Raw genomic sequence first — 27,928 nt, forward strand, 5'->3', positions numbered from 1 at the left:
TCCTCTGTCTGGAAGCTGCACTCTTCACAGGCCAGCAGGGGAGGTCCTGGGAACACAGGCCAGCAGGGGAGGTCCTGGGGACACAGGCCAGCAGCCCCTCCCTGGGCAAGACTCCAGGCCTTACCTGCCCCACGGCGGGCAGGCACCAGGAGGTTCTGAACTAGAGACCCTGGCATGTGGCAGAGACTGACTCTTCCTACCCCACAGAAATCTTCCTCCTCTCTTTTTCCTCAAAGCAGAGTTTGGAATGTGAGCAGCAGCGTGAGGTGTCATTACGTAGGACTGGCCACCTCACCCTGCTTCCTTTGAGTTGGGAGAGGTAGACGTGCCACCCTGAGAACTGCCACCTATGTGCCATCAACGCCGGTGCACCTGCACACCAGCTTCAGGTGCTAGATTCTCTTAGCTTCTTACCGTATGCCACTAACAGGAACCAGCAGAACTTCCCAACTCCTCAACAACTTGATCCTCTCCAGCACCCTGGGAAGGGGCCACGGGGACTTATTAACCAAACATTTTTTGTCTGCAGTCTCTGCTTGTTAACAGTGTCGACAGATCATCAATAAGCCAGCCTGTTTAGAAATGCCAGTCTGGATATTTCCAGGAAAAAGCACCTGGATTATCAGTGTGGCTGATGAATCCTGAAATGGGACATTTACTGTCATACCTGTGTCTCTGCATAGGAGGCTGGCTTGTCCCTTATCATATGAAAATAGTTTTGTAGGGATTTTTCTAGCCCTTGCCTGCTGTTCCTCTGGGCTATATATTTTCTTTGTCATCTGTGGGGACCTAATTACAGTGCCTGGATGGCTGCTGTAGTCCACGCGTCTGCTGCATCTCTATCAGTCAGTGGACACCCAACGAGTCTCACTTTACATCCTGACTGTGAACCTGAAGGGCTCTGAATGATCTGGGGCTTTGCAAGTTGAAGCCCTGCTCCAGGTTCATGCGATCATTTTGGAAATGCTCTAAAGTTATACATACTAATTTATTAAGTTTAACAACAGCCTCCTTTTACTGTCTCCTGTATCTTCTTTGGTAGGTATATTCCCTGACTTAATCTGCATGTTTGTCTTTATTTTTCAGATAAGCAAAGTGGGGCTTGGAGAAGGAACACCATTTGCTCCTGGTACTTCCACTGCTGGGTGCTAGAGCTGGGTGCAACACACCCTTGTGGGACAAGTTCCTATACAACCAGATCCTGCAGGCTCCTGTCATTCATTCGTTCATCCACCAGCCAGGTGCTGGAGCAACCCCTAGAGAGGCTGGGGAGAGGAAGTTCAAAGATGACACCTCATTCGGGAAGATCTACAACTGGAGAGTTATTGGATTTTTCCAGGATTCTGCTGGGCCATGCGACAGAGCTGGCATCTCCACGCTGGAGAGCACATGGGCATCAACAGGCCCCCACCCTGCACACAGCTGCCCTTACCGTCTCCAGTCCTGCTTGGGTTGGGGGGCTCAGGAGTACTCAGAGGCCGAAGGGGAATGATGATGTCATCCGCATTAACCCCTTCATCCCCGTGCTTCTCAGACACGTGGGAGAGGAGCTCCGACTGATTTGGCGAGAAGAGATTACAGCATTTGCACATGAAGATGGCCGTGCTTTCTGTAAGAGAAAAAAGGAAAGTGTTTTATTTTGTCTTCACATAAATTATCACTCCCAATGGCCAGAGAAAATGCCAGCCACTGCCCTTCCAAACAAATGCCAGCCTCCAGCGAGTCTCCCTCTCATCCCGGGTTCTTTCTTCAGCGTGCTGGAGCCTCAGCCCTCGTCAGATGGCTCACGTGGACCTCCCTCTGCCCAGACCTGCTCAAGTGCCCAGACCCCAGTCCGTGGAACCTGAGAAGTTAAATGCTGCCCTCAAATAAACCACCACACTGATAGCAGTTAAGTACCTTAGTCTTCCCACTGGACTCTCTCTCAAATTAAGGTGCAATGAAAAACCGGCCTGAATAGCACTTCTCTAGAGCTGAGACACCTTTCAATGACTGGTTCAGGAACTAAAATCAAAACAAGGAGGCTAGGCATCGTGGCTTCTTTAAAGCCACTTAATTCCTACTTAAATGATCTCTCTGTTCACAAAACAGTGACCACCAATCCATTATGTTCCTCCCAGTATACGAGGCAGCAAGACATAGTGAGGACAAAACACTCACCTTCAAATCTGATAAAATAATCAGAGGTGCATACAAAATATTAAATTGAAGGCACAGGAATAATTAAAAGTTGGCTTTTTTGTCATTACTTTTACATTATAGTGAAAGGAGGAATTGATATGATGGAAAAGCCAACAGCTTTGAAGCCAGACAGACCCAGTGAAATCCCCAAGCCCCGTCCCTAGCTCTAAGCCTGGGTGACCTGTGAGAAGCTGCGGTAATCCCTCCGTGGCGGGAATTAAACAGGAAGAGCAGCGGGGACGCAGTAGGCACGCTGGGAACAGCGCCCAGGCCCAGCCCATCTCTCCACGTGCTCTGCCCACATCACCCAGCAAATACCAGAAACCTCCGCGCACTGCCTAGCTCCCCTTGACCTCGCCCAGGGGCCTCCTGGGAACCAGCCTGCCAGGCCACCCTCGGGATTTCTACACCACGCCCTCTGTCCAGGCTGGGCAAGCAGCTGGCCAGTTCAGATCTCTGGGCCCCTTGAGCTCTGGCAGTGGCAGCTCTCCCCCTCCCCCCGCTCCCCTTCTCCACAGTTGCACACCTGCTACGTCACTTGAGGCTGAGAGAGGGCAGCTTCCCCTGCCTCACCTGCCACACAGGTGGCTCCCCCACCCCAGCCTCACTGCTGCTGGTGTGAGGGTCCACGCTGGGGTGGGGGCAGCATCCACACAGGGCAGGGGCTACTCACGGAGACAGCAAGAGCAGAGCAACGTCTACTGGAGTGACTTCCAAACTCTGCTCCACAGGATGCTCCTCTCCTGCCCCACCCAGGAAGAGCCTGGAGAGGGCACTGTAGGCTGGTGTGTGCAGAGCGCCCGGCCCCAGGCCACCGCTTCCTCCGGCGGTCGCGGCCCTCTGCTCTCTGCTGGCCCTCTCCGTGGGCCTGCGAGCATGGGCATCTCTCCAGGTTAGAGTGACAGGCTCTGCAGCCCGCTCCCCACGCTCCCTGCCCCACTTTTCTCCACCACCAGAAAGAGAAGACAAGAAGGAAAGAAAGGCACATGAAGTCTTTTCCCGGGAACACACAGGGCAGGCAGAGGCCCCAGACAACTCTTCCCAACCAAAGAGAAACTCTCCCACAAAAACCGCCAATTGATCTCTTATTTTTTCCAAGAAATGTTTTTTTCCCTGAGGAACCAAAACCTGCTTTCCAAACAAGAGGTCCCGGCAGAGCTTTCCTTCCCAGGACACATCATCTCCAGCTGCTTCCTGCCGTGCCCACATCAATCCCGATCTAAGTAGAAAGGGGTGCGTCATCCTCAGCCCACAGATGAGGAAACTGAGGTTGGGGGGAGAACTGACCTGTCCTGTCACAGCAGCAGGGAGCAGAGGGCAGATGCTTTGCCACCTGGTTTTGATACAGATGGATTTGGCTACAGGCCACAAGCACACTCTAAGAATTTTAGCTGAGTTCAAGCCGAGTGTTCTAGCAACATCTGAAACGAAATTCTGAATGGAGAAGAACAAGAGCCCTACCTCACAGACCAACCCCAGGCCTGCTCCATGAAGCACCTACTGAGCACATCTCCAAGTCCCACCGCAGGAGCTGGGACACAGGCCCAGGCCCTGCCTACGGGAGGCCATCTCACCTGGGAGAAAGACGTGTCACAGGACAACTGCATCTTATAGTTTGTACTAAAATTGTCTCCCAACTGGCCTCTGAGTATTCCTGGCTCCTCAGATGCACTCAGGAAGGAGGGAATTCTGTAACACTCAACAGAAATTCCAGGGACCCCATGGCTACCATGAAGGGTCTCCAAGTTGAAAGGCACATCAAGCACTGACTGCAGATTAAACAAACGCTAGTGCATCTATTTATGGCCAGGTTTCAGAGGCTGCTGTGAATAAGCCAGCATCCAGCTGCTCCACAGCCCGAGGCCCAGGCAGCCCAAGGTGGCGTCTGGCCTGAGCCATCTGCTATCAGTTAGTATGAGTTTCCCTGTGCCCCCTGCAAGTCCAGTACTGCAAGGCAGAGGCAGGCCTGGAGTTCCCTGGTGGAGGCAGAGAGGAGCACGGGGACCTAGAACGACCCTCACATAACTGGGCGTGGACCTGAGATGTGGCCCTGGAGGAGTCGTGGGTAGGAAAGGCCGCTGGGAGCAGGAGAGGCTTCTCAGCCAGGGCACTGTGGAGTTCAGAGCTGCAGGAGGCAGATGTGCAGACCAAGGAGGAAGCAAACTCCCAGCACTGGCACACGGAGGGGCAGACTTCAGTCAGAGAGGCCTGTCCAGGGCTGACAGCAGAGATGCAGGCCCAGACGCAGTCTTCAGAAAAAGTCAGGCCCAGCAGGCAGGACATCACCCCGAGCACAAGAGTGCCGTGGGCTTGTTGGCGACCAATCTCATCTGCAAAAACCGCTGTCCCAGAAGTCAGCGCAAAGCACACAGTGCACCCTCTTCAACACGAGGGCCCGACGTGGAGGGCAACAGTGTGCCCCGTAGAGATGTGCCCAAGCAGTACCACAGAATGCCAGGCACACAGAAGGCACTGGAGGGTGCTGCATCCCCCAGGTATTAAGATTGTTAAGCTGCCAAAACAGCAACCAAGGCACTACTTCCATTTTTTATAGTGGACTAATATGAAAAAATGTATGCGCCCTGAAATACCATCATAATTATGTTGTCAGCTAATTCTGATGAAGATGCTATAATTTGGATGCATTTCTAGGTCCAATTACTGTGCTCTCATCCTTATCAAAAGAATTCAAGGGGAAAATGACGTACTCAGAACAAGAACAATCACAGCAGTTTGGTCTGGGCGTGTGATTGCTATGAATGATCTGCCGGTTTTAAGCAGCTACTCTGTACTATAAAAAGGAAAACTTTAAGTACACAAACTGGTCCTCGCTTCTGACCTCTGACTGCAGGAACAGCCAGGTCCTATCGGGACCTCTGGTCTCCTGCCTGCCCTGGGAACCCTGGGGTGAACAAGGGCACTGCCCTGCCCCTCCCAGAAGGTGGCCATGAACTGGAATGAGTCCATGGATCCAGGGGAACTGGACCCCTCCAACTCTGGAGACCGCTGTGAGCCGACAATGCATGGCCATGGGTGGCCAGTGCTTTGGTCAGGGCAGCACAAGTGCATGCTGGTGCTGGCCTGCGGAGGGACTCCTCCCCAGACCTCAGCCTCAAGTCAGAGGCCAACACGGGAGGGAGGACCCTGCAGCCTGCACAGCAGCACCCACGGCCCAGCACTCACTCTCCCAACTGCCCTGGCAGAGCGTTCCCTAAGGACGGGGTAGGTGAGCTCTCCCACTCCTCTTACCGAGAACAGCTGAAGAATCTGATGTTACAGATCAGACAAACACAGGAAGGCTGGAAGCTAAGAGGAGACAGGCAGTTCACCACCTCCGACCCGAGGTACGGCAAGATAATGGCGTGCTCAAGTTTTTCTGTGCCTCCTGACCCCAACAGAGCTACAAGGGCCAATCGGCCACAGGCTAAGCAGCTCCAAGAAATGCCTACTGTCTGCAGCCAAAGGACAGGAGAGGGCAGCCCAGGACAGGAATCTCCAGACAACATCCACAGCAGAGGCAGGGAGGGAGGCCTTGGTTTCACTGCCTCCCCCAGTGTCCAGCCCCAACCCCACAGGCAGTGGACCCCAGTGGACCCCTCCCCCACAGCAGTGGCAGGGGGTCTGCCAAAACAGAAGATTTAAGTGACATCCAGATCCAGGCTCTCGCAGGATTCAACCAAAATCATTCACCACGATTTTCTAAGAACCAGGAAACTCACAAGTGGAATGAGACGAGGCCATCAACACAGCAGCAAGGCATGACACAGACGCAGGATCACCAGCCAGGACCAAAGAGCCCCCTAAACACGCAGTCACAGAGCGCGAGCACACACCCACAGCAAAGACCAAGGCGACGCCTCAGACCTCAGACGGGAGGCAGAGACGGAAGCCACGTGGCACTCTCAGCATGAAAGAAGACAGATGACAACCACAGAAGCAGGAGGCCAGAGGCCTTCAGTGGATGGGCTCAAAGCAAGTGCAGAGTCCAGGGACTCGGTGATCCTGCAGAGCAGTGGGCACTAAATCAGAGGAAACTGACCTAAAAACGACCACAGGGCCTCAGGAAGCTGGGAACAGAAAGATGGAGCATCCGTGCCCTCCCAGCCAGGAGGGAGCCACGAGCAGGGCTGGAAAGACAGTGCAAGGAGTAACCACTGAAAATATTCCAAATTTAATAAAAAGGAAAGCAGCAGACTCAAGCAGCCAAGCAATCCCGAACAGGATAAAGCCAAAGAAGTTCACTCTAAGAAACATGACTGAACTCTGAAAACCAAAACAAATCCAAACACAATGGAAAGTAGCAAGGAGAAGCAATCTCCTGCTTAGAAAGACAGTTCGGACAACTGCAGGCTCCTCACCCACCACGGGGCAGCGGGAAGTGGCACAACAGAGCTTCAGGTGCTGAAGACAAGCCTGTCACCGGGAACCCAGTCCAGGGAAGGTGTCCTTCAGGAGTGAAGCGGCAAGGAAGCAAGGCACTCTCTCAGGGGCAGGAGAGAGGGGCCTTGTCCTGGGCAGAAGAGACGTAAGCGTGGCTAACAGAAGCTGGCCAACAAAGGGACAAACGAGTCCTGTGCCACCAAACAGAAGGAGAAAAACAGTGTAAAGGCTTGGGCACGTGCAGGGGGCTTTCCTCCCGAGTTCTCTAGACCATGTTGAATGGCTGAAGCCAGGAGCACAGCTGTGACAGGGCTCAGTGCACCAGGGGGCGAGTCCCACCAACCGTCAAGAGGAAGGAGGTGCAGGGAGGCAGGGGAGGCACAGGCTGGGCAAACTGGAGAGTCAGCAGATGCACAGGAAGGACAGATCCGAGGGCACACTCGCTGGGCCAGCTCCGACGATTGGGTGTGAGCTGTGCGCTGCTTACTGAAGAGGCAGCCCCAGGGGAGGCTGATGAGGACCTTCTGCAGACAGACAGTGGTGAAGGCTGCACAGCCAGGCGAATGAACCTGGTGCTGATGAGCTGCACTCTCAACACGGGCACAAGGGTAACGCCTATGTACACTTACAGGAAAATTGTTTTTAAAGGCACAGTCCCTCAAAGTAAACTGGGCATGAGACTTCTCTATTATCTTTCCAACTTCCTACGAATCTACATTTAGTTCAAATACAGTGGCAAACAAAACCGGCCTGGACCCTCTGGCGAGTACCTACAGGACAAGACTCGCACACACTGCGAGGTGAGCCATTCTGTCCCAGCCACCTGTGTGGGAGGTGCGGCTCAGAAGCCACAGAGGCACAGCGGGATGCAGCCCGGTCCACATACCCATCTTTGTGCGGGGAGAGAGATGCAGGGCCTGAAGGGCTGGTAGTGCACCCCACACTTCACCCAGTACCTTCCACAGGGCCTCCACATGTGACAGCTGCCACAGCCAGGCCAGCCCAACACCATCTTCCACTTGGCCACCATGCCACCAGGGATCCAGTAAGCAGCCAAGAAGTGTCAGCTGCACTGGGGTTACAAAATGCTTAAGCTTTTATCAGTAACCACAGGAAGACAAAACGGACAAAGCTAGACTATTAAATACTCCATTTAAGGGCAGTAGTTTAAACATCTCTTGCTTCCTCTCCTTGATGAGTATAAATCACCGTGTCCACTCTTTAACTATCTTTTACGTGGATTTATTAACTTTAAACAGAATTCAAGAGTCACAGCTAAGATCCCACTGAACCATCTGTCTCATGAAGAGAGAAGCAGGTGGCAAAGGTGTCCTGAGGTGCACTTTAGTGTTCCTGGGTTTCACTTGTCCCTACGTTATTAAAGTCATAAGAGCCAGCAGCGTCCCAGCGTCCCAGCAGGAGTGAAGTACTCCAACAGCATAAAGCCAGACTGCGATCACCCCCGACATAACGAGTGACGTCCGGCACGCGGCTCTGTGCAAAGTGAGGCGGCTGCGCCCCTCCAGCCTCAGGCAAGGCTCAGCTAGGTCAGGCACTCCCCTTCCCCGCAGCTTACCCCACAGCACCCTGAAGCAGCTGCGGACAGGCCACACACCACCAGACCCGCTGAAAACCTGCTGGGACCAAGTCAAGGGATTGGAAGACGAGGGGACCAGCCACTGAATTAATCCAACCCGCACCATGACACAGCACCAAGACAACATCTAGTTTAAGAAGCACCGATACTGCACATGTCACTAAAAAAGACAAAAATGCCGCTGTGTAGACTAAGACACGCTGGCCTCTCATCACATCGACTGTAAGACACCTCCGGCTTGAGCGGTGTTGAAATGCGAGTCTGGATCACCCGCCCTCAGAAACGCTTCCTCACCCCAACAGGCAATGCAGGTCAAGCACAGCCCAAGTCAGGGCCAAGTGGACCCGACCCTGACTTGCAGCCCCCTCACCTGTAAGGCCCCAGCCCCCCACTTCACACCCCCACACACTCCGGCCGACCTCTGCTGCAGCACTGCAGAGCCTGCTTCCAAGAAAGGGAAGGAGACGAACGCCAAGTAGCAAGGCTTTAGCGACCCCAGCACCTTCACCCAGTCAGACGAGGCACCTCTGAGCAGCAGACACCAGCCCTCCCATTAGAGAGCACTCGCAACACACTGGGGTGCTGAACCAGTCATCCTACTACCATGTGCAGGAGACGTCCATGATAAACACACGTCTACCATACGCTCCCCAGAGGTGACATCTTTGTGCCATGTACAACCTGCACAGCTGTACACAGGGGCTAGGCACTAGCAGACCTGAAGATATCATCATCCTGTGTTACACATGAGGAAGCTGTAACTTGCCCAAGAGGATCAAACACAGGTCTGTATGATGGTCCCAAAGCTACCTGGCAGCTCACAATGAGGAAGCAGAAAATGAGTCGTGCCTACACAGGAACATAACCTCGCGCTACAGGACAGTAGGTGGAGAAGGCAGGAAGCCCCCTGGTGTGGCGGGGCAGGGGAGGCCATGCTGGTCCAGGCGGTGGGCAGAAGGCAGCAGAAGCAGCATCAGTGGAGCAGACCAGGACCCCCGACTCTGGGGTGCAGAAAGGGGAGGTGGACTGGAGACAGACAGGCATGTTGTGGCCCCTCCAGCAGGACAGCGGCAGCCGAGGGGGCCATGCTGCCACTCAGAGAACCCCTCCAGGAACTGCAGCTTGCCCAGAAGGCCGGGAAGCCATGGCAGCATGTGGGAATCCTGCAGTAGGATGCACCACCACCAGGTCCTGTCGGGGGCTCAAAGCCAAACGTGTGCTGTAGTCTCCCAGCAGGCAACTAAATGAGATAAAAATATACTGTGCAGCAGAGAAGCCAGGAGAAGAGGCCTAGACAGACAGGCAGCGACAGACAGCAAGAGGGAGAGGGACCACACGCCGTCCATCCACGTAGCTCCTCACCAGCCCGTGCCAGGGACCGGCCCTGCCAGGTGGAGGATGAACGGAGCTATCCCCAGCTTAGTCTTTTTCTTAGGTTTTCCCATCTTCCACAGTGGGACAGAAGTATAATCCAAGAAAAATTAAATTTTAAAAAAATCCTTAGGCTGATGTTAGAAATAAAGGGATAATGCCTAAAAAGGTAACGAGGTGGCCCTGCTGAGAGAAGACCCATCGATCCCAACAGCTTTGGCCCCGGACCAGCCACGAAGCTGTGGGGAAAAGAACCAGCTGCACCAGCTCTGGACGCGAGTGAGGGGACCCGTGAGGCCAGCTCACAGCACTGCGCCAAGCTGCCGAGCCAGTGCGCTGGGCGGCGTGTCTTAGGTCTCTTCCTGCCTGTCTCTCACGACGAGGTGCTATCCCAATAAAAGGACCAGAAAAAGAAGAGGAAACTGGTCTAACCATTAGCGAGATGGATTTAGGTGTAGATTTAGATTTGATGGGAAAAGACGTTTTTGACACAAGTCATATGCATTGCAACTCGGGGCCTGGTGGCATGGTAGGTGCAGACTGCCTAGTCTCAAGTGGCACATTCCAAACCTACAAGTGCGTGGGCCAGGTGAGTAGAGGGCCCGGGGGGTGGAGGGCCCAGCTGGGTGGAGTGGAACATGGACCCAGGGGCTGAGGGAGGGCACAAAAAGGCACTGGGAGCGCCCAGAGCTGGGTGCTCAACAAGTTTCCATGTGTCCTGTGTCAAAAAAAGAAGCATCAAGACTTCACAGTTCAAGGGTGGAAGTGCTGAGGAGTCAGTGTAAATTATATTGTTATATTGTGTGCACACGTGGATATGTAACAACAAGTTCCATCAATATGGACAATTACAATGCGCCAATTAAAAAAGTGGGGAAAGACTTCACAGTCCGAAGAGGCACCTCCGACCTCCCCTCCCAGCCCACTGCAGAACAGCACTCCCTCCTCCAGTGAACGTACGTACACAGACCGTCACGTTCAAGACAGTGCTGGACTTTCCCTGCTGTCTTGTGAGGCAGCCAAGTGGGGGTGCCATCGCCATCATCACCCTCACCATCACCACCAGCACCACCATGCTCGTCCTCAGCATTACCACTACCATGACCAGCACCACTGCCACACCACCATCACGCCTACCGTCTCTGCAATCATCGCCATCGTCATAATCACCACCACCATGATCACCATCACCACCATCGTCACTATCACCATCATCACTATGATTCTCATTTACAGAGGACAAATCTGGGGCTCAGAGAGGTACTGAGCTTCCAAGGAGTCCCCAGACAAATAAATAAGAAAGATAAAACTTAACCCAAACCTTCCAAACTAACCAGCATACCTCCCTACCCACTGTGTGCCTGCCCTGTCCTACTTGGAAGAGCCTTTGGTATTTCCTGAAATACTCGGTGGTTACTGTGAGGAATGCTAGTCTTGGTTCCCTGAACCCAAGCCAGCATCATGGTGGTTGGACACAGTAATTACAACTAAGAGGAGCTACACTAGAAAGCGAAATTTGTTCCTTGTGTCTGTTATAATTTGTACCACAATTCATTTCAGGGAGCAATATGCCAGAAAATGAGAAAGTGCCAGAAGTGAGCAGTACAACCCACCCGACCACACTCTTACTAAGCATGTCCTCTGCACAGCCTGGCAACGGATCCAGAAGCAGGCAACAGTGGACCACCAGGTTGGAGGCTGATGGCTTTTAGCAAAACACTGGGAGATTCCACAGGCAGGTGTGATACACGTGCTTGCAGCACCCTCTGGTGGTCAGTTAGGGCACTACAACTCATGGGCTCACTAAAAACAGGGCTCTCCTTAACTGAATTCCAATTCTCTGCCAGGTGCTGTGCTTCGCCTGTCACCCTACTTAACCTCCACATTAAGCCAGCAATGGAGGGGCTGCTGCTTATTTTAAGAAGAGCAAACCAGGCCAAGAAGGGGACACAGGGCTACATAACAGGTGGGCACACAGTGGCAACACAACCCCAAGTCACCACTCCATTACGCTGCTCTTCCAGAGCAGGGCAGGTCTGTCCTGGCAGCCAGGTGCTGGCCTACTCCAGCAGGTGAGTCAGGTGTAGCCCTAACCACAAGCTATCCTCATCACAATCAGCCACTTCCAAATCTCACAGGGCTTTGCCAATCACCTCCACATTTCTGCACAACAGAAATGACGTGACTCATTCAGGCACCTGCCTGCGCTCATATCAAGGCCAGGAAGGGCACAGCTACTTGCTCAAGGTCAGGACAGGGCAGGCCTGGGCATGGGCTGGGGCTGGGGTCTCCTGATCTGCTGCGGGTAACACAGCAAGTCAGTGAAGGCCTGTGAGCACTCACAGAGCTGCTCCTTGTGGGATGTGCATCATTCCGAGAAAACTTAAACCCAAAGTGTTAAAGATACAGGGGAAAATGGTGCTCTGATTGACGGGAACTCTTGTTTAGAACAGATCTGAACCCTACTTTGGTCCGTGTAGCTGTGTGACCTTTGGCACACAGTTTGGTTTCCTCCTCTGGGGGACTGTGGGGAGGATGGCAGGACCCCGGGAGCACCAGGGCCTGCTCAGTGCCCAGCTCCTACACGAGGTGGCAGGAAGGGCTGGTCCAAGGCAGGAGCCCAGGGCTCCCAGCTCTCACCCCGCCAGCCTCTAAACCTCTTTGAGCCTCATTCTTCACATCTAAGACAACAGCCCAAATTACAGTGGCCTTGTGATATTGCAGAGTTGAACCTGGTCTTCCAGCCTGACCCAGAAGCTAATGTGCAGAGACAAGACACAGGGCGACCTAAACCAACGCAAGCGGGGGACAGACGCACCGGCACCATTCCCCCTGCCTGGGGGCACACGTAAACAAACCTCCCTGCCCATAAATAATCCCTGAAGTGCTTCCCGGCTCTGAGGCTCCAATAAATGCTCCCCGCTAAATTGTGGAATTATTACTTTACTATGCACCTCATAAATGCTGAGGAACACGCCAGCTTCCACAGCTCGCAAAGTTAACATGTTTATTAAATGCAGGCGGAAATCCCACGGGTGTTTTTCTTTGCTGAAGCTGGATTAACAAAATAAAATAAGAACTGCTCAATACCCACCATAATTAAGGCTGGGCCGACAGTTGCATTATAATTGTATGCACACACATTTCTTCCATGTTGAAACTTGGCATAGTTTTTATTTTTTAGTTATTTTTAAGCACTCTCAAAGTGAGAGCCCTGGGCAATGAAGTGTATTCACAATTAATACAACAATCACAGCTGAAAACCCTGGTCCTTTCCGTAGGAAAGAATTCCACACAGACGGGGCACCCCGCCCGGAGGACACATGTGGAGGCACGGAGGGTGTGGAGGCCTTGAGGAGCGCCCACCATGACTGAGTCTCTGTGATCATCCCTGCATTAGAGGTAAGACGAACAGCCTCGCTTCTGGTGGACCCAAGGGGGAAAGTGCAGAGCCACAGCCCCCGCACTGCCCCCCAGCTCTCTGGCTTTGGTCCTGACGCTGCTGCCTTCTCACTTCTGACTGGAGGCTGCCTCAGGGCTTCGAGCCTCAGCTCCAGCAAGAAAAGTCCCTCAGAAGGCTGAGGCAGGAGGGTCCCAAGGTCAAAGCCAGCGCAGGCCACATGAGCACCTGCATGAAAATAAAGAGGGCTGAGGAAGCAGCTCAGTGGCAGAGCACCTGCCTCCTACGTGTAAGGCCCTGAGTTCAGTCCCCAGCACTGAAAACAGCCCCCAGGGTTAAGTCCTGAGTCACAGGCCACCAAGTGACTAAAGCTGCCTCCCCACTTCTAAGTCTGTGACTCATGCGTAGCTGACCCTGTAAGGATGGTGGGGGTGTCGCTGGGGGAGTCACTGTGGGACAATCCTGGGAATTCTGAAGACCGCTCAATGTGGCGCCAATGCAGAGAACAGGGACTGTCTTAATCCCAAAAGTCCAGCTGGCTGACCAGCCCTGCCCACTGTCCTAGAGGCTTCTGCTTCCCTCTTACACACGCACACAATGCACGCACACAGGTGAAAACACGCGTGTACACGTGTGCACCAGAGACACCCACAATGCACACACACTGCCCACACAACGTCCAGAACTTTCTTTCTTTTAGTGGCGGTGGCTCTTAGAGAGGGAGGACAACACAGCAGTCACCATGGCCAGTGGAAACCAGGCTGAGCCCAAGGAACTGGGGAAGCCAGAGGAAGGAGGGGAGGAAACGGGCAGAGGAGAGCTGGTGCCTGCAGGGCTGCTGATGCCTGGAGGGCAGCCTGGGACCCGCGGAGGGAGGTGGAGCCCGTTCCGAAAGAGCCCCCAGCCTCCTCCACTCCACCCGGCCTCTGCCTCCGCACGTTCCACCCACAGCAGGAGGACGAGCTGTGACTGAAGTGATGTGGGAGCGGCGGAGCACGCAGAGGCTCCTGTGCCACCTTGCTTCTCCCCTGCCTCCAGGTTCAGGACGACGGCGGCGAACCCAGCGAGGCGCCCAGCCCAGGGCCTGGCGGCACTGCCCGCCCCTCCCCATTTCTGCAGTTTGTGAACATGGCATCTCTTGGGCAAGAGATCCAACCAAGGGAAAAAAAGCCCTTGCCGGGCAGACACCTATGATCCCGGGTCTCCGGAGGCCAAGGCAGGAGAATCCAAAGTTTGAACAGCCTGGGAAAACTTACCGAGACCCTGCTCAAAATGTCTTGAATCTAAAAAGGGGCTGGGGATACAGCTCAGTGGTACAGTGCCCCTGAGTGAAACCCCCAGCAGCACGAGAGAGAGAGAGAGAGAGAGAGAGAGAGAGAGAGAGAGAGAGAGAGAGAGAGAGAGAGAGAGAGAGAGAGAGAGGGGTGAGGAGGGAGGGAGGGAGGGAGGGAGGGGGAGGAGGGAGGAAATGAACTGAGTGGAGAGGAGAGGAGAGGCTGCTCAACCCCCTCCACCTCGGGCAGCATTTTCAATCAACAAACATGTGAGCGGCCCCTGCCACGGCAAGTCCAGGAGGAGGCCTGAGCAGAAAGCGAGGCGTGTCAGCTGCTCTTGAGCTGGACGATCCAATGGGGAGAGCAGGCTCATCCCCACCCACCTGTAAGGCAGGGGCCTTGGAGAAACCCTCCAACCCTCTAACCAACCAGAGCAGAAGACACAGGCAGAGGCAAGGCTCTGTGTACTCCAGAACAGAAGACAGATGTGCAGCTCTGCAGAAAACTCAGGCCCAGGCCCCCAAAAAAGGATGCTTTGTTAGGACAGCACTGTCCAACAGAAATACGAGGCAGCCAGGGATTCACTTTGAATTTTCTAGTAGCCACATTAAAATAAACAGGTAAAATTTGTTTCAAAAATATGCTTTATTTAACCAAACACATCCAAAATAGTGTCATTTAACCTATAAACTATTTTTTAAAGCTCAATGAGAAAGCTTGTTTTTTTTTTGTACAACGTCTTCAGAATCCAGCACTACTTTGCACATCATGACGTGGACTCAGCACAGACCAGCATTATTAGCATTACTTCCAGAACACCAGACAACTCTTCTGTAGATCAGAGAGGTGCAACACACAGGTCCCTCCTCAGATCTCCCTGAAATCTGGGACTCACCAAGTTAGGAAAATTGGTGCAAAGAATGAGCAAACCTGGAAGCCGCAGCCTAGCACCCTGTGTGCACGCTGCAGAGAGGGGGTGATGACTGAGGGACACTCCCAGTTACTACCAGGCCGAACTGCTGGCTGTGTGCTCGGGGCTCCCCAGGTCACCACCCAAAGAGATGAGATAAAATGACAGCCTGGGCAGGAGCTGGAGGCAGAGGAAAACAGGTAAACTCAATTCCATATTTGAAATGTCTAATTATTTATTAGAAAAGCCTGAAATTAGTCTCGGTTTTGAAGTGTTCCGACTTACAAAATTAATTCGAGAAGAATTGCCCTTCGCTATTCAGACACATCTAGCATCTTCTGAAATTCCAGAAGAGGACTTCAGGTTAAAGGAACGAAGCCAGTGGGAAAAGAACCCTCCAAACCCTAGCACCCACCTACCCCAGCCAAGCAAAGTGACCTGCCCCTTCCTGGCAACTAGATCATGGAGGGGCTGTCGGCCTGCTCTCCAAGCACCCGGGCTCTGCAGTCGGCCTGTCTGCTGGCTCGCAGTCAGCACTACCAGAGGCCCAACGTGTGTACACCTATGCCAGTCGCAGTCAGAACGAGGACGACAGGGGCCCTCCCTGCAGGGCCAGATGGGTACTGACACTGCCGGGAGAATCGCCGCACCTGAGCACAGTGCCACCTATGGTCTGACTGCAGGAAGAGGGAGGCAGAAACACCTGAGCTCCGCTCCCTGGCCAGCATGAGGCCAGTCAGGCAGCCTGCCCGGTCCCTCTTGACGCACAGACAACACTGTGCAGGCAGTTGCCACCTGTGCTTCCGCCAGCGGGAACTACAAAGCCAGGGAGTCCCCTCTTCCCCAGGAGGCGCTGGAGTTCAGCCTCGGGTGACCCTGACGCCCTTTCCACAGCCGGGCAGCCGTCAGAACTGAACGAGCTATGGAGGAGGAGGGTTAGGTCTTCCCTCCTGGGGGCCTGGACCCCAGTCCCTCAGCCATTCCTGGTGCACCCCATGGTCAAGGGAAGCCATGCTGTGACTACAGCCCAGAGGCCAGTTCCCATCTCTGCCTGTCTCAAGTCACCTGCAGCAGGTCCACTCACATGCATGTCCCTGGGGTGATAATGGGCAAAAGACAGCTCCAGCCCAGGCAGTGGGTTCTGGGCTACAGGCCTGCATGCCAGCGGGTGGGGAAGCTGGGCAAGCGCCTGGCTCTGCTGACCCGGCTCGTCTGTCATTCAGGAAGCCCACTCGCCAAGCCTCAGCTCCAGTCGCGCTTCCTCAGAGACACTTTCTAAAACCCTCCTCCACATAAATTAGGTTGCCAGGACTCTACCTCCCCATTTGCCTTGGTGCTGTGACTATGATTTATAATCATGTATTTAATGGTGTGTTTATTTCTTTAACCTCTTTCTCCCATAACAGACTGTGAGCTCCAATATCATTTTATTCAAAATAGAGTTAAATGTTTAAAAATATCAATGTTGAATATTATAAAAGATATTTACCTATAAAGAGAAATGCTACATTTCCTTTGTGGCAAGAACTAGAACATTTCCAGGCTATTCACCTAAGAATCCCTGAGAATAATGTTAACAGTATGAACTCATGCTTGCGAGCAGTAAGACCACGTGTGCCGGGGGCAGCAGAGCAGGCTCACATGGGAAGCCTACAGCCCAAACCCCGGCAAGGGAAAGCACTTAACAGCTCTGACCCCTGGACTCCTCGTCCTACAGAGCAGCATCTGAATGGTGATTTGAAGGAATTCAAACCAGACCAAGACCAAGCGCCTGGAAGATAAATGCTGAATGAAGGCCAAGAGAAGCCAGGTGTTGGCAAGGGCACCTCAGCCGCTCACGAGATAACTCAGCTCCAGTCCACAGCCTCCCCAGGGCTGCGCTCTTCCAGACACTTACACCTTTGGCTCTCTACTGCAGGCAGAGGGGAAAGGGAGGAGCAGGGAGGAGGAGGAAGAACAGGGGGAGGAAGAGGAGGAAAAAGATGAAGCAGCAGTCCTTCCTTTCTCCATTCTTGCCACCCTCCCTAACCCTAACCTTAAACCTAACCCTAACACTAGCCCCTCTCACCCCCCATTATGTGTCATCAGCCGCTTATCAGCAAGATCATTCGTCCTTTGGTTTTTTTGAGATTGGCTTATCTCACTTAGCATGATATTCTCCAATTTCATCCATGGGGTGGGAGGGGTGGGAGGGAAGGGAAAAAATAACAGAATGAATCAAACAACATTACCCTATCTAAATTTATGATTACACAAATGGTATGCCTTTACTCCATGTACAAACAGAGAAACAACATGTATCCCATTTGTTTACAATAAAAAAAAATTTTAAATAAGTAATAATTTGTTTAAATAGTTAAACAAATGAATACATGAATAGAAAAAAAAATGAAGCAGCAAAATCTAGTCCTTTCACAGAAACACAAGATACACACTTGCCCCCAAAATTCACACATTCGAAGAACATAAATAAACGAGCATGGGGATCCTAAAGTGAAATCGAGCTGGAACAAATGAATGGCCCATACTTTAAAGGAATGACCGCAACTGCATGAAGTGGGAAGAGAGGCTGTGAAAGGTGGCATTTGTACCTACGCTTCAAGCTAAAGAGAAAAAAGACCAACTCCATCCTGAACCCTAGATAGGAGGCTGCTTGATCCAAAGTCAGGGTCATGCCTCTGAAACTATTTTTAGTACATTCTAGGACTGAGCAAATGAGTGTCATACTGCGGATGCGGAGCCAGCGACCCCTTCCAGAGAAAGACCGGCAAACATGGCAATGGGAAGGACAGAACAGACACGGTGCTGCTGGACTAGGGCTGGAAAAACCTACTCACACTCAGTGATCCTCAGGACAGAGCAGAAAGAGCTAAAGACGAGCAGGAGTATGTACGTGGGAGCCTGGGCACGAGGGTGTGGTGGACAGACAGACATCCAGTTCCCAGCTGTATGGACCAAGGGCTGAGAAGCTGGTAACGATGAGCTCACTAGTCCCCAGACCTGCTTCTAAACATGACTCCCCTAAAAGAAAGAGTCCCCTGGTAGAAAGAGCCAATTCCAGAGCTGGAACGGAGAAGCATAGAACGAGCCCAGCAGGGCCTGTTGCACTGAGAACACAGAAGTGCTCGAGGAAGACTGGGCATGTCAGAAGGACACAAAGGCCTGGAGACTTGGGAGTGACCAGCATAATGGAATTTTTTGTCTCATTTTTTCTGCAAATAGGAAATTATACAAAAGTTAAAAGGGAACTAATTCTGTGGGTCTGGTACGCTTCCTTCACTAGCTGAGCATCTCTGGGAGTGGTCACTACAGCTGAGTTCTCTCTGGCTCCTTCCCTCCCTCCTCTCCATGGCTGGTTCTCCTCTACCTCTTGGAAGCCTCCAGATTCTTTTATTCATAGCAACTTCTGCTCTTCTAGCTCCTGTGTCTCTACCCATTTGAACCCTCGCACCAACAAGTTGCTCAAAACATAAGCTTCCATGCAACAGAAGTCTCTCTCCTGAAAAGCACATGGGGTGCTGACAGGGAAAGCAGAAAGGTCATTACCACAGTTATTACTATAATGAAAATTCTCCACATGGTTCCTGTTACATATCAAAGATTGAAAGAAAGGAAAGTTAGAAAGTAAGTGCTCAGAATATTTTTCAATATTGAAAATACATAAAAGAATCAAGTCGCCTGAGAAAGGAGGACTCGCAGGCTGGCAGCAGCCTGCCAGGAGCATCCTCTGCGCTAGGCCGAGAACTCCCAGGCTTCCTAGTTTCAGAGGAGGGACCTGGGTGAAGAACACCAAGGAGAAGGTGCCAGGGCAGAGAAGGCTGGACCTGACGGAGGCCCCCAAGCTGGCAGGTATGAGATGTCATCCCGCCACGGGGCCAGAGTCCAAAAGGTGGGCCGCAGGTCTGGGAGAAGGGGCTGCCTTGGATCCCTCCCCATGGTGTGTAGCACCTAGGGCGGTGTTTTAATCAGCTTTTCTGCTGCTGTGACTAAATGATCTGACCAGAGCAATTTTAAAGGAGAAGTTTGAGGGCTCCCGGTTTCAGAGGTCTTAGTCCACAGAAGGCCGGCTCCATTCCTCAGGGCTGGAGGTGAGGCTGAACATCATGGCGGAAGAGGGTGGTGGAGGGAAGCAGCTCGCATCATCAGTAAGCAGAGAGAATCAGTCTCCACTCTCCACATACAAAATATACACCCCATAGCCACACCCCAACTCCCACCTCCGCCAGCCACACCCACCACTTCAGCCGCCACTGGGTTAATCCCATCAGGGATTAATCCACTGACTGAGTTAAGACTCCCAACCCAGTCATTTCTCCTCTGACCCTTCCTGCACCATCTCACGTGTGAGCTTTCGGGGACACCTCACATCCAAACCGTAACATGTGGTCTGGCACAGGAAGTCCTTCACGCCGACATCATGACATTCAGGAGATCTGCTTCCGATTCCAGCTGGGTCTCGGGATGATGGCCTGGGGCTTTCTGGAAAGCCCAGAGATGATCTTCACTGAGGTCCTCTGAGGCTCATGGGGTCCTAAGGCTCCATTTCTCCAGCTAATCAACAGGAGTCATTTTTCATACAGTCCCTGATCCTGCCATGAAGCAGCACGAAGGGAAGTGACAAGGGCCACGGCTGTCACTAGAGTCTAAGTCCTTATGCTTCCAACTGCAACCATAGAACCAATAGGTCCCAGAAAGGCTGGGTAGAAAACAGGGTCAGAGAGAAAATTACTTTCTAAAATACACTTTCTACTAAAAGGGCAAAGGATGAGCCGGGCTGCCTCCTCCCTCCCGACCCTACAAAAGGAGACCCCCTCACTCTGCTAGGATAACCCTCTCCACCTCCACAGAGGCCGCGCCAAGGGGGACCTGGTGGGCTTGGAGCCCCTGGAGACCCCGATTGGCCCAGAGTATGTCCGTAACCTGAGGCTGCACTCTACTAACCAACTGGCAAGTCCAAGAGGCATGACCTGGTCAACAAGCCCTGACCAAAGCGGGGCTGGCCCAGCCCAAGCTGACTGCAGGTAACCAAGTCCCAGAAGACCTCAGCCAAAAGCGTCCTGCGACCAATGAGTTTGGGAAACCCTGAATGTTGTCTGTCTTGGGAATGAAAGTGAACCACTTGAAACATGGAACAATGTTCATCACTCCAGTGCTGAGCAGCAGACCCTTCTGTCACCTGTTGAGACCTTGCACCGAGCACAGTTCAGGAAACGCTGAGATGAGTGGCCGCCCAGAGCTGCTCAGGAAGGTAGAGGACTTGTACAGCAGTGCAAGAAAAGGCTCAGCCAGTGTGGAAGGGATGGAGAGCGCCCCTTAGGAGAACAGCTGGAGGACCAGCACAAACCAAGCAGGCTGCGGAATAGGCGCAGATGCTCCAGGATGCTTCCTACTGGAGTTCTTGTTTACATAACAGTAGTGATAGCAATAAAGGGGGCCCTGGTCACATCTGTGTTCCTTATACTCAGGAATTCCAAATATGAAGCTCACCCAAATCTCTCCTGCCGTGAGCCTCCAAAGGCCGACTGAGCCATGTGTCATACCCACCATGTCACAGGGCTCTCATAGCACTGACAGGACCAGCTTCCCAGGGCCACCAGGAACCTGGCATGGCACCCTGCTGGCCACCCTTTCACCTTTGATTCTGTCCCTGGACTGGAACCAGGAAGCGGTCACCCGATCCCACAGTATTCCCATATATCTGCATCTGTCTTTGCCTGCTTCTCAGTTCCCACCACCAAAACTCTTTCCCAGTTCATCTTCCGCTTGTGGGCAATTCATGCAAACACCAGGGAAAATGAAAAATGCAGCATGCTTTTCCTGATGATTTTGTTTTCTAAAAATTGAGAACAGAGAAGAAGCAGCAAAACAAATGAGAAGCAGAGAAGTTTTGAAGACTGAAGATGGTAAACTGCCACATTCTGCTGTGGGCGTGAGCTCTGCTACCCACCCTAAGAACCCTCCTGCCCCCACCACCCATTTCAACTACAGACACTTCCAAGGTGCCAGGCAGTGGCGGTTTGGTGGTGGATGTGACCTCGTTCCAACATGCTTGTACCACGAGGATGCTGTCCACCTTCACAGAACTCTAAAAGAGGCTTGTGACCAGCATGGCCCAGATCTCTACCCCCAATTTTAAAAATGGTACGATGATCACTTTTTTATAACCCACCGTGGAGAGCACAGGGGCCCCGGTGGCAACTTTTCTGATGATCCTGACTCACCTTCCGAGAGGTGGTGTTTCATTTTGTGTAGGCTGTGATCCCTTTTTACGTTCCCCTTGTGAAAAAGCAGTGGCGACTCACTGACCCCCAGGAGAAGCTGTGGCAGCAACTCAGAAGAGGACAGTGTGCAGAATTTAATCTGCCATGTGATCAGGGCACAGAGTTCGGCCTCTTCACCAACTGCCCGACGGGCGTACGTGCATTCGCCTCCAGAGAATTCCAAAGCTAAAACTCAGAGTCTGCACCCTCCGCGGGACTGGGTGCACTCGTGCAGGCGGAGCTGTGCCGGGTCTGGAGGCCACTGCACCAGCTGGCACTGTTACCACCGGGTGGCACTGAGTTCCCTGTGCTTTGGCCCCAGCCTTCTCCAGTCTGGGCCTGAACTTGTCAGGCAGTAAAATACTCTGGATGCTGTCCGAGCACAGCAGATGGTGGGTCAACTGATCTCCATAAACTCATTTACACTTTTAGAATGATTCTATGTGTCTTGTTTATAAAGTCTGAATCGAGTTCCTAAGTATTAAGATGAAAGAATACAAATACTATGATACACACCAGGAAACTCATCTTATTCTTGTTTCCTCAAGTTTCAGGTTCCACCACAGAAGTCAGTCCCGGGACATGTTCTACCTTTGTCAATTCAGTGCAGTTGAGACTTCTTGGTAATTTGGGAATGAAACTTCTAAGGTTAAAGTCTTACTTTATCATTATTGACGTCTCTTTGATGTAATCTTTCTGTATCTTTCTCTAGAGACCACAATATTGTAAAATGTTCATTTTTGGAATGACAGGTATTTAAAAGTACTTGGGATTTTCTGTGTCTGCATGTGTTACGATTCAGCGGTTACCAACAGTTTTTAACTCCTAGTGATATCACTGTTATTTAAAGAAGGGGCATCTAAGTTGTAACTTTGACTTTTGTGGAATAATTTGTTAATGTTAAATTCTCTGCATTTTTTTAATGCAAACGAGTTATCCCTGGATTCTGATACTTAAGATCTTTCTATTCCAGACATTTCTATGTGGAACTTTAAACTAAGATCGATTCTCAAATGTGAATTTAGGCAATGTTTTACATTTGGAAAATGAAATGAAAAATATTTTTCTTCTTTAAAGCAAATATAACTGGTGTTGACATGAAGGTGTTCTGTGCATGTATTTCTTTGTAAAATGAATTAATTGAAATTGTCCTGTTCTTCAAATTAAAGAGATTCTACAAATCTTATTTTTGCATATAGTGATATGAATGTATTATCTGATTCATAATACACTGAAGTCTTAAGGAAAAGCGTCTCATATGTACTGTTAAGCATTATCCTGGAATGCTGAATGTATGAGACTGTGTGGCTCTTTTAGGACTAGAAAATGTACAGACTCTTCAACTGTCTTACAATAGACTCGCTAATGCATTTTATTATGAAATAAGATTTTTTAAAAAACTGAGAACAGGAAAAAGAGGAGAGGGAGAGTGAGAGACCGACGGGTGTAGAGGGGCCTCGACCTCTGCAACTGTCCCTCCAGCGCTCCCGCCCTTCTCTAGAGCTGCGGATCGTCATGCTGGCACCCCACATCCCCTTCCCAGGGAGCAAGATCTGCACCCACAGAGCGGGGCAAACCTGTCACAGGAACAATGGCAAATTCTGCACAGCGTTCAACAGAAGTCATAGAACGCGTCCATAAATCTGTAAGAGAAACAGCCCCAAAGAGGGAAAGTGACGGAGGCACGAAGAGCACGGATCCAAACCAGCGGCACCAAAACCTGGGCTTCGGGGCCACACGGGCCGGGCGGAGAGCGGCGCTGCCGGAGGGCTCTGAGCCAGGACTCCGGCTGCAGGGCCAGTGCTGTTCCCCAGAGCATACCTTTCTGGGGGTGGGGGTGGGGCCCCCAAGAACACTCAACCACCAAGAGGCAAGGCCAAAGGCACGAACCAGGGCAGCGTGGGGGAGTGCCGGAGCAGGCACTGTCGACGGGGCATCGGGTGCACCAGGACTCAGCAGGACCCAGCGGCCCTGTCGGGAGGCCAGAAGTGCCAAGCACGACAGGGGCAGGTGGAGCACAACCCCCTCCGGCGCAAGGCTAGAGGCCTGAAAGTGTGCAAAGGCATAAGGAGGGGGAGGGCCACCACTGAACTCTGGGCTGTTGCTGCCCGCCCATGGAGGCACTGGCCAGGCCTGCCTCTACCCCTGCAGTGTCCTCCTGGCCTGGTCACTCTGCTTGAACGTCACGCTGGAAGCTTTCCTGAGCCCCTCCTCAACCCAGGCAGCAACAAGCACGTGGTGTGTGCCCCACTCCACCCTGGACACCCCTCTAGCATAGCACCTCCTGAGGGCCTCAGACTGGTCAGCGGGTTTCAACACAGGGCAGGGAAGCGGAGACATCACCACAGTCAAGATTCGTCCAGGACACTTCCCTCTCCCTGCCAGCTCCTGCCAAGACCCTGTGATTATGTCTAGAAGTTCTTATGATACAACCGTACAGTACAGTCTCTTCTTTAACTGTAGTAAGATGCACATAAAACTTAGCGGCTCAGCCGTCTGTGTCCAGCTGGGGGGCGTGAGGCATTTTCACAGTGCTGTGCAGCCATCGGCACCAGCCACCTCCACAAAAGCTCCCTCTGCCCCAGTGGAAACTCACTGCCCTCCCCTGGACCCTGGCAATCATCATCTTGTGTGCTCCCTCTATGAACTTGACTTTCTAGAATCATATGGTATTGTCCTCTCGTGACTTCATTTAACATAACAGTCTCAAGGTTCATGCCTGTTCTCGCATGTGCCTAATCGTCATTTCTACAGCTAAATAATATACCATTGTATGCACAAGCCGTGTTTTGATAATCCATCACTTGTCAATGGACACTCGAGTTGCTTCCACCTTTCAGCTACTGGGAACAACGCTACAATGAGCACACATGCACAATTACCTCTTAGAGACCCTACTTTCATTTATTTTGGGTCTATACCAAAAAGTGAAATTGCTGGTAATTTCATATGGCAATTCTTCATAAAGTAATTCTACTTTTAATTTTGGGGGACCCATCATGCTGTTTCCCACACTGTTTATATCAGCTGCAGGAGTTTTCATTCTCACTATGCACAAGAGGTCCAACTGCTCCACATCCTCACAGTATATGGCCTTCCCTCTCTGGACTCCTCCATTTAATATGCTGTTGAGATTAGTCCATACTGTTGCCTGCATTAGTAGTTTATTCCTTTTCATTGCTGAGTAGTATTCCACAATTTGTTTAGCCAGTCACAAAGTTGATAAGCATTTGGGTTGATTCCAGTTTGGGGCTATAACAAATAAAGCTGCTACAATGTGTGCACACATGTCTTCACAAGGACACAGGCTTGATTTATCTTGGATAAGTCCTAGGACATAAGTGATGAGTTATTTAAGTGTATGCCTAAGACAGTGAGAAACCACCAAACTATTTTCCAAAGTGACCTCCATTTTACATCTCCACCAATGATATATCAGAGTTCCAGGTGCCATTCTCAGCAACTGGGACTGTCAATCTTTCTGATTTCAGTCATTCAGTTGGGGTGCAGTGGTTTCCCATGGTGGTTTCAAGTGGTATGTCCCTAGTGACTAGAGAGGTCAAACATCTCCTCATGTGCTTTTTAGCCATTTGTGTATGTCCTGCAGAGAGCAGCAGGCCTTCTGTATCTGCGGGTTTCACATCCATGGATTCACCCAACCATGGATCAAAAGTATTTGGAAAAAGTGTGTCTGTACTTCACGTGTACAGACAAGAGAACGTTCAGAGGTTACAAGAAGACACTACACCATTTTTACAAGGGATTTCAGCATCTGCAGATTTCGGTATCCATGGCAGATCCTGGAACCAATCCCCAGGGAATACCAAGGTACAAGTGTGTCTTTCTACACATTTGCCCATTTCTTAGCTGTCTTTCTATGCCCTATGGGCTGTGAGCTCCTTGAGAATGGGCTCCCAGCTCCATGATGCTCAGATTCTGGGGACAGCATTCCCATGGAGGACTTGGGAGCCATGCTGTGGGACCACCCAAAGACTCAGGCCTCAGCACTGCCATCAGCCCAGACTAGGCAGCTGTGTGACTCAGTCAGCAAGCATGATGGCCAAACTTGAGGGGTGTTGGAGAGCAGCCCAAACAGGCTTCTTTTATCTCTGGCCACTCAGGTCCCCCCCCTCACCAGGCCTAAGGAGCTGACGCCTTGTGCATCTGCAACCTGGCCAAGGCCCAGATTCTGAACGAGGCAAGGTTCTAATCAAAGATCTAGAAGGAGCCTCTTTAAAGAACTCACAAAACCAACATGGCCCTTATCACCAGGTCCAATACTGAGTGAGTGCTCAGCTCCCCATGACTAAGTCCCCCCTGAGAGCAGTTCAGTGATTCCAGAGCCAGAAGGACCAAAGCTTCTGCTTTCTCCAATGAAAAGCAGAGACAATAAACTTGTAGAGAAATGATGTTACCAGGCCCCATCTTACTCCCCTGCAACTGTATGACTTCACAAAGGCTCAGGGCATTAAGATTCGCTCTCACTATGCTTCAATTGCCAAAGATACTACTAAAACTACAAGATGTTCAGGGGAAGAAGGTGACGATCGACAGAGGCTGAGGGAGAAAGTGAGAGAAGGCTAAGATAGATGATGAAAAAGAGAAATGTCCGACGGGGCCAGATGTGTGCCCAGTGCTTCACGACGGAACTTCCACAGCCACGCTGCCTGGCGGCCTCAAGTGACCATTTTTATGTGAGGCCTTGGTGGCTCCAGAGACTTGGCAAGGTCCCAGAGCCATTAAACAGGACCAGGACTTCCTCCCAGTTCTTCTCTTGCTCCCTGCATTACCTGGTCCCCTACTGGGCTCACTCCTGTCAGGACTCAGCCCCAGAGCCCCTGAATGCTTCCAGCCAAGGAATCCTCAGAACTGCACCAAGTATCCTCCCCATGAGCTTCGTAAGGGAAGAGAGGCCTCGGTTCCCAAGAAAGGGCTCCCGAGAACGAACCCAGGACCTGGCAAGCCCTAAACCAGTACACTGGCCGAACTCCAAAATAAGTGGGGAGCAAAGTACAAAGGCCTTTCTCTCCAAATCACAGAAGGCAATTAAAGGCATGGACAAGGGCAGCAGTTACAAAGTCTGCAAAGACTTCTCTATCCCTGGGCCTGCTGCGTCCATCATCCCTCCTTCCCTAAAAACATAGATGGCTTGCTGGACCCTAAGGTAAAATCCAATCGGTCAACAGTTTCGTGAGTTTTTTTCTCAGAACCATATCTGCAAACCTGTCCTCCCTCTGTCCCCCGCCAAAACCTTGGAGTGAGCACCTGGGGTGAGCTTCAACACCTGGGTGTGCCATGACAGACCCTAATGAAGGCCTCCTGCCTAGATTTTTGTCCCTTCAGAATATCCTAAATGCCCCTTTTATTTATAACTCCAAAAATTACTTTAAAGCTATAATAATCAAGATGGTGTGGTACTGATCAAGGATAAACAAACAGATCAGACCAGAAAGCTCAGAAATGTACCCAGGTGACTATCAACGGAAGAGCCAAAATAATTCAATGCATTTGCTGCTCCAGAAAATGCAGCTAGACAACTGGATATCCAGCTGGACATCAAAACCAAACTCCATCCCTGCTTCTCACCATCCACAAACTAATCAGAGATGGATGGCAGACCTAGGCCTAAGGGCAAGAAGTGAAGGGTGTGGGGGCTTAGCACTTGCCTCGCATGCGTGAGGCACTGGGTTCCATCCTCAGCACCACGCAAATAAATAAAATACAGGTACTGTGTCCATTTACAACTAAAAAAAAAAAAAAAAAAAAAAAAAAACACTTTAAAAAAAGAATACAGGGGGCTTTAAAGATAAATAAACAAGCAAACCCAGAAGTACAGCTTTGTGGTTTTAAAGCAGGAAACAGGGAGACTGAGCGGCACGCAGCACGCTCTCCTAGAGGAACTGGCTTCCCACTGGCAAGACTGCATGAAGCCCTCAGGGGAAAGAACCAGGACCGTCACCCTGGCACCAGCACAGTGTGGCAGATATCTGAGGGAAGCTGGAAAGCAGCGACCTGAGGAGAGACAGGGCCCTGGGGCAGGCCAGGAGAACCTGACACCCAGGAAGCAGGCCTGCCCCCAGGAGCCCTGGGCTCAGCAGGTAGGACGCCCTCCAGAGACGCCAGGCCACGCAGGCTCCCCGTGCTCCACGTCTCAGGTCCCCTGGCTGAGCTGGGCCTCCTTCCTGCCACCTTCCTATCCATGGCCTGCAGCTCCGACAGCACCTCCGAAGCCAGGTCCCTACCCTTCCCACCTGCCTCAGCCCAGACGCTGGGATCAAAGGCACCAGGTTCCAGAGTTCCACACTGCAACTCCACCGCCCACGATCCCAAAGAACCCAGATTTCAAATCTGCACACGGCAGGGACATCTGCACTCCCATGTTCACTGCAGCCAGCCACAAGGGACAAGACGCAGGCACCTAGTGTCCACCAACACTTGTGTGGGGGAAGAAAACGAGCACACAGACACCAGAGTACAACTGGACCTTAAAAAGGAGTCTGTCTTCTGTGGAAATGTGCATGGAACTGGAGAACATCAGGCCAGGTGAAATGAGCC

General features: G+C 51.8%; 1 protein-coding gene across 3 annotated transcripts in view; it reads right to left on the reverse strand.

Moving 5' to 3' along the window:
• ZFAT (zinc finger and AT-hook domain containing) overlaps positions 1-27,928 on the reverse strand; it is a 205,147-nt gene that overhangs the window by 174,263 nt on the left and 2,956 nt on the right. For all 3 annotated transcript variants that reach the window (XM_079134761.1, XM_079134762.1, XM_079134764.1), the window contains exon 2: positions 1,433-1,609. In XM_079134761.1, coding sequence (XP_078990887.1) covers positions 1,433-1,609 — 177 coding nt within the window. The remainder of the gene's footprint in view (positions 1-1,432; positions 1,610-27,928) is intronic.

This window comes from Sciurus vulgaris, assembly GCF_902686455.1.
Source record: "Sciurus vulgaris genome assembly, chromosome: 1".
NCBI classification, from domain to species: Eukaryota; Metazoa; Chordata; class Mammalia; order Rodentia; family Sciuridae; genus Sciurus; species Sciurus vulgaris.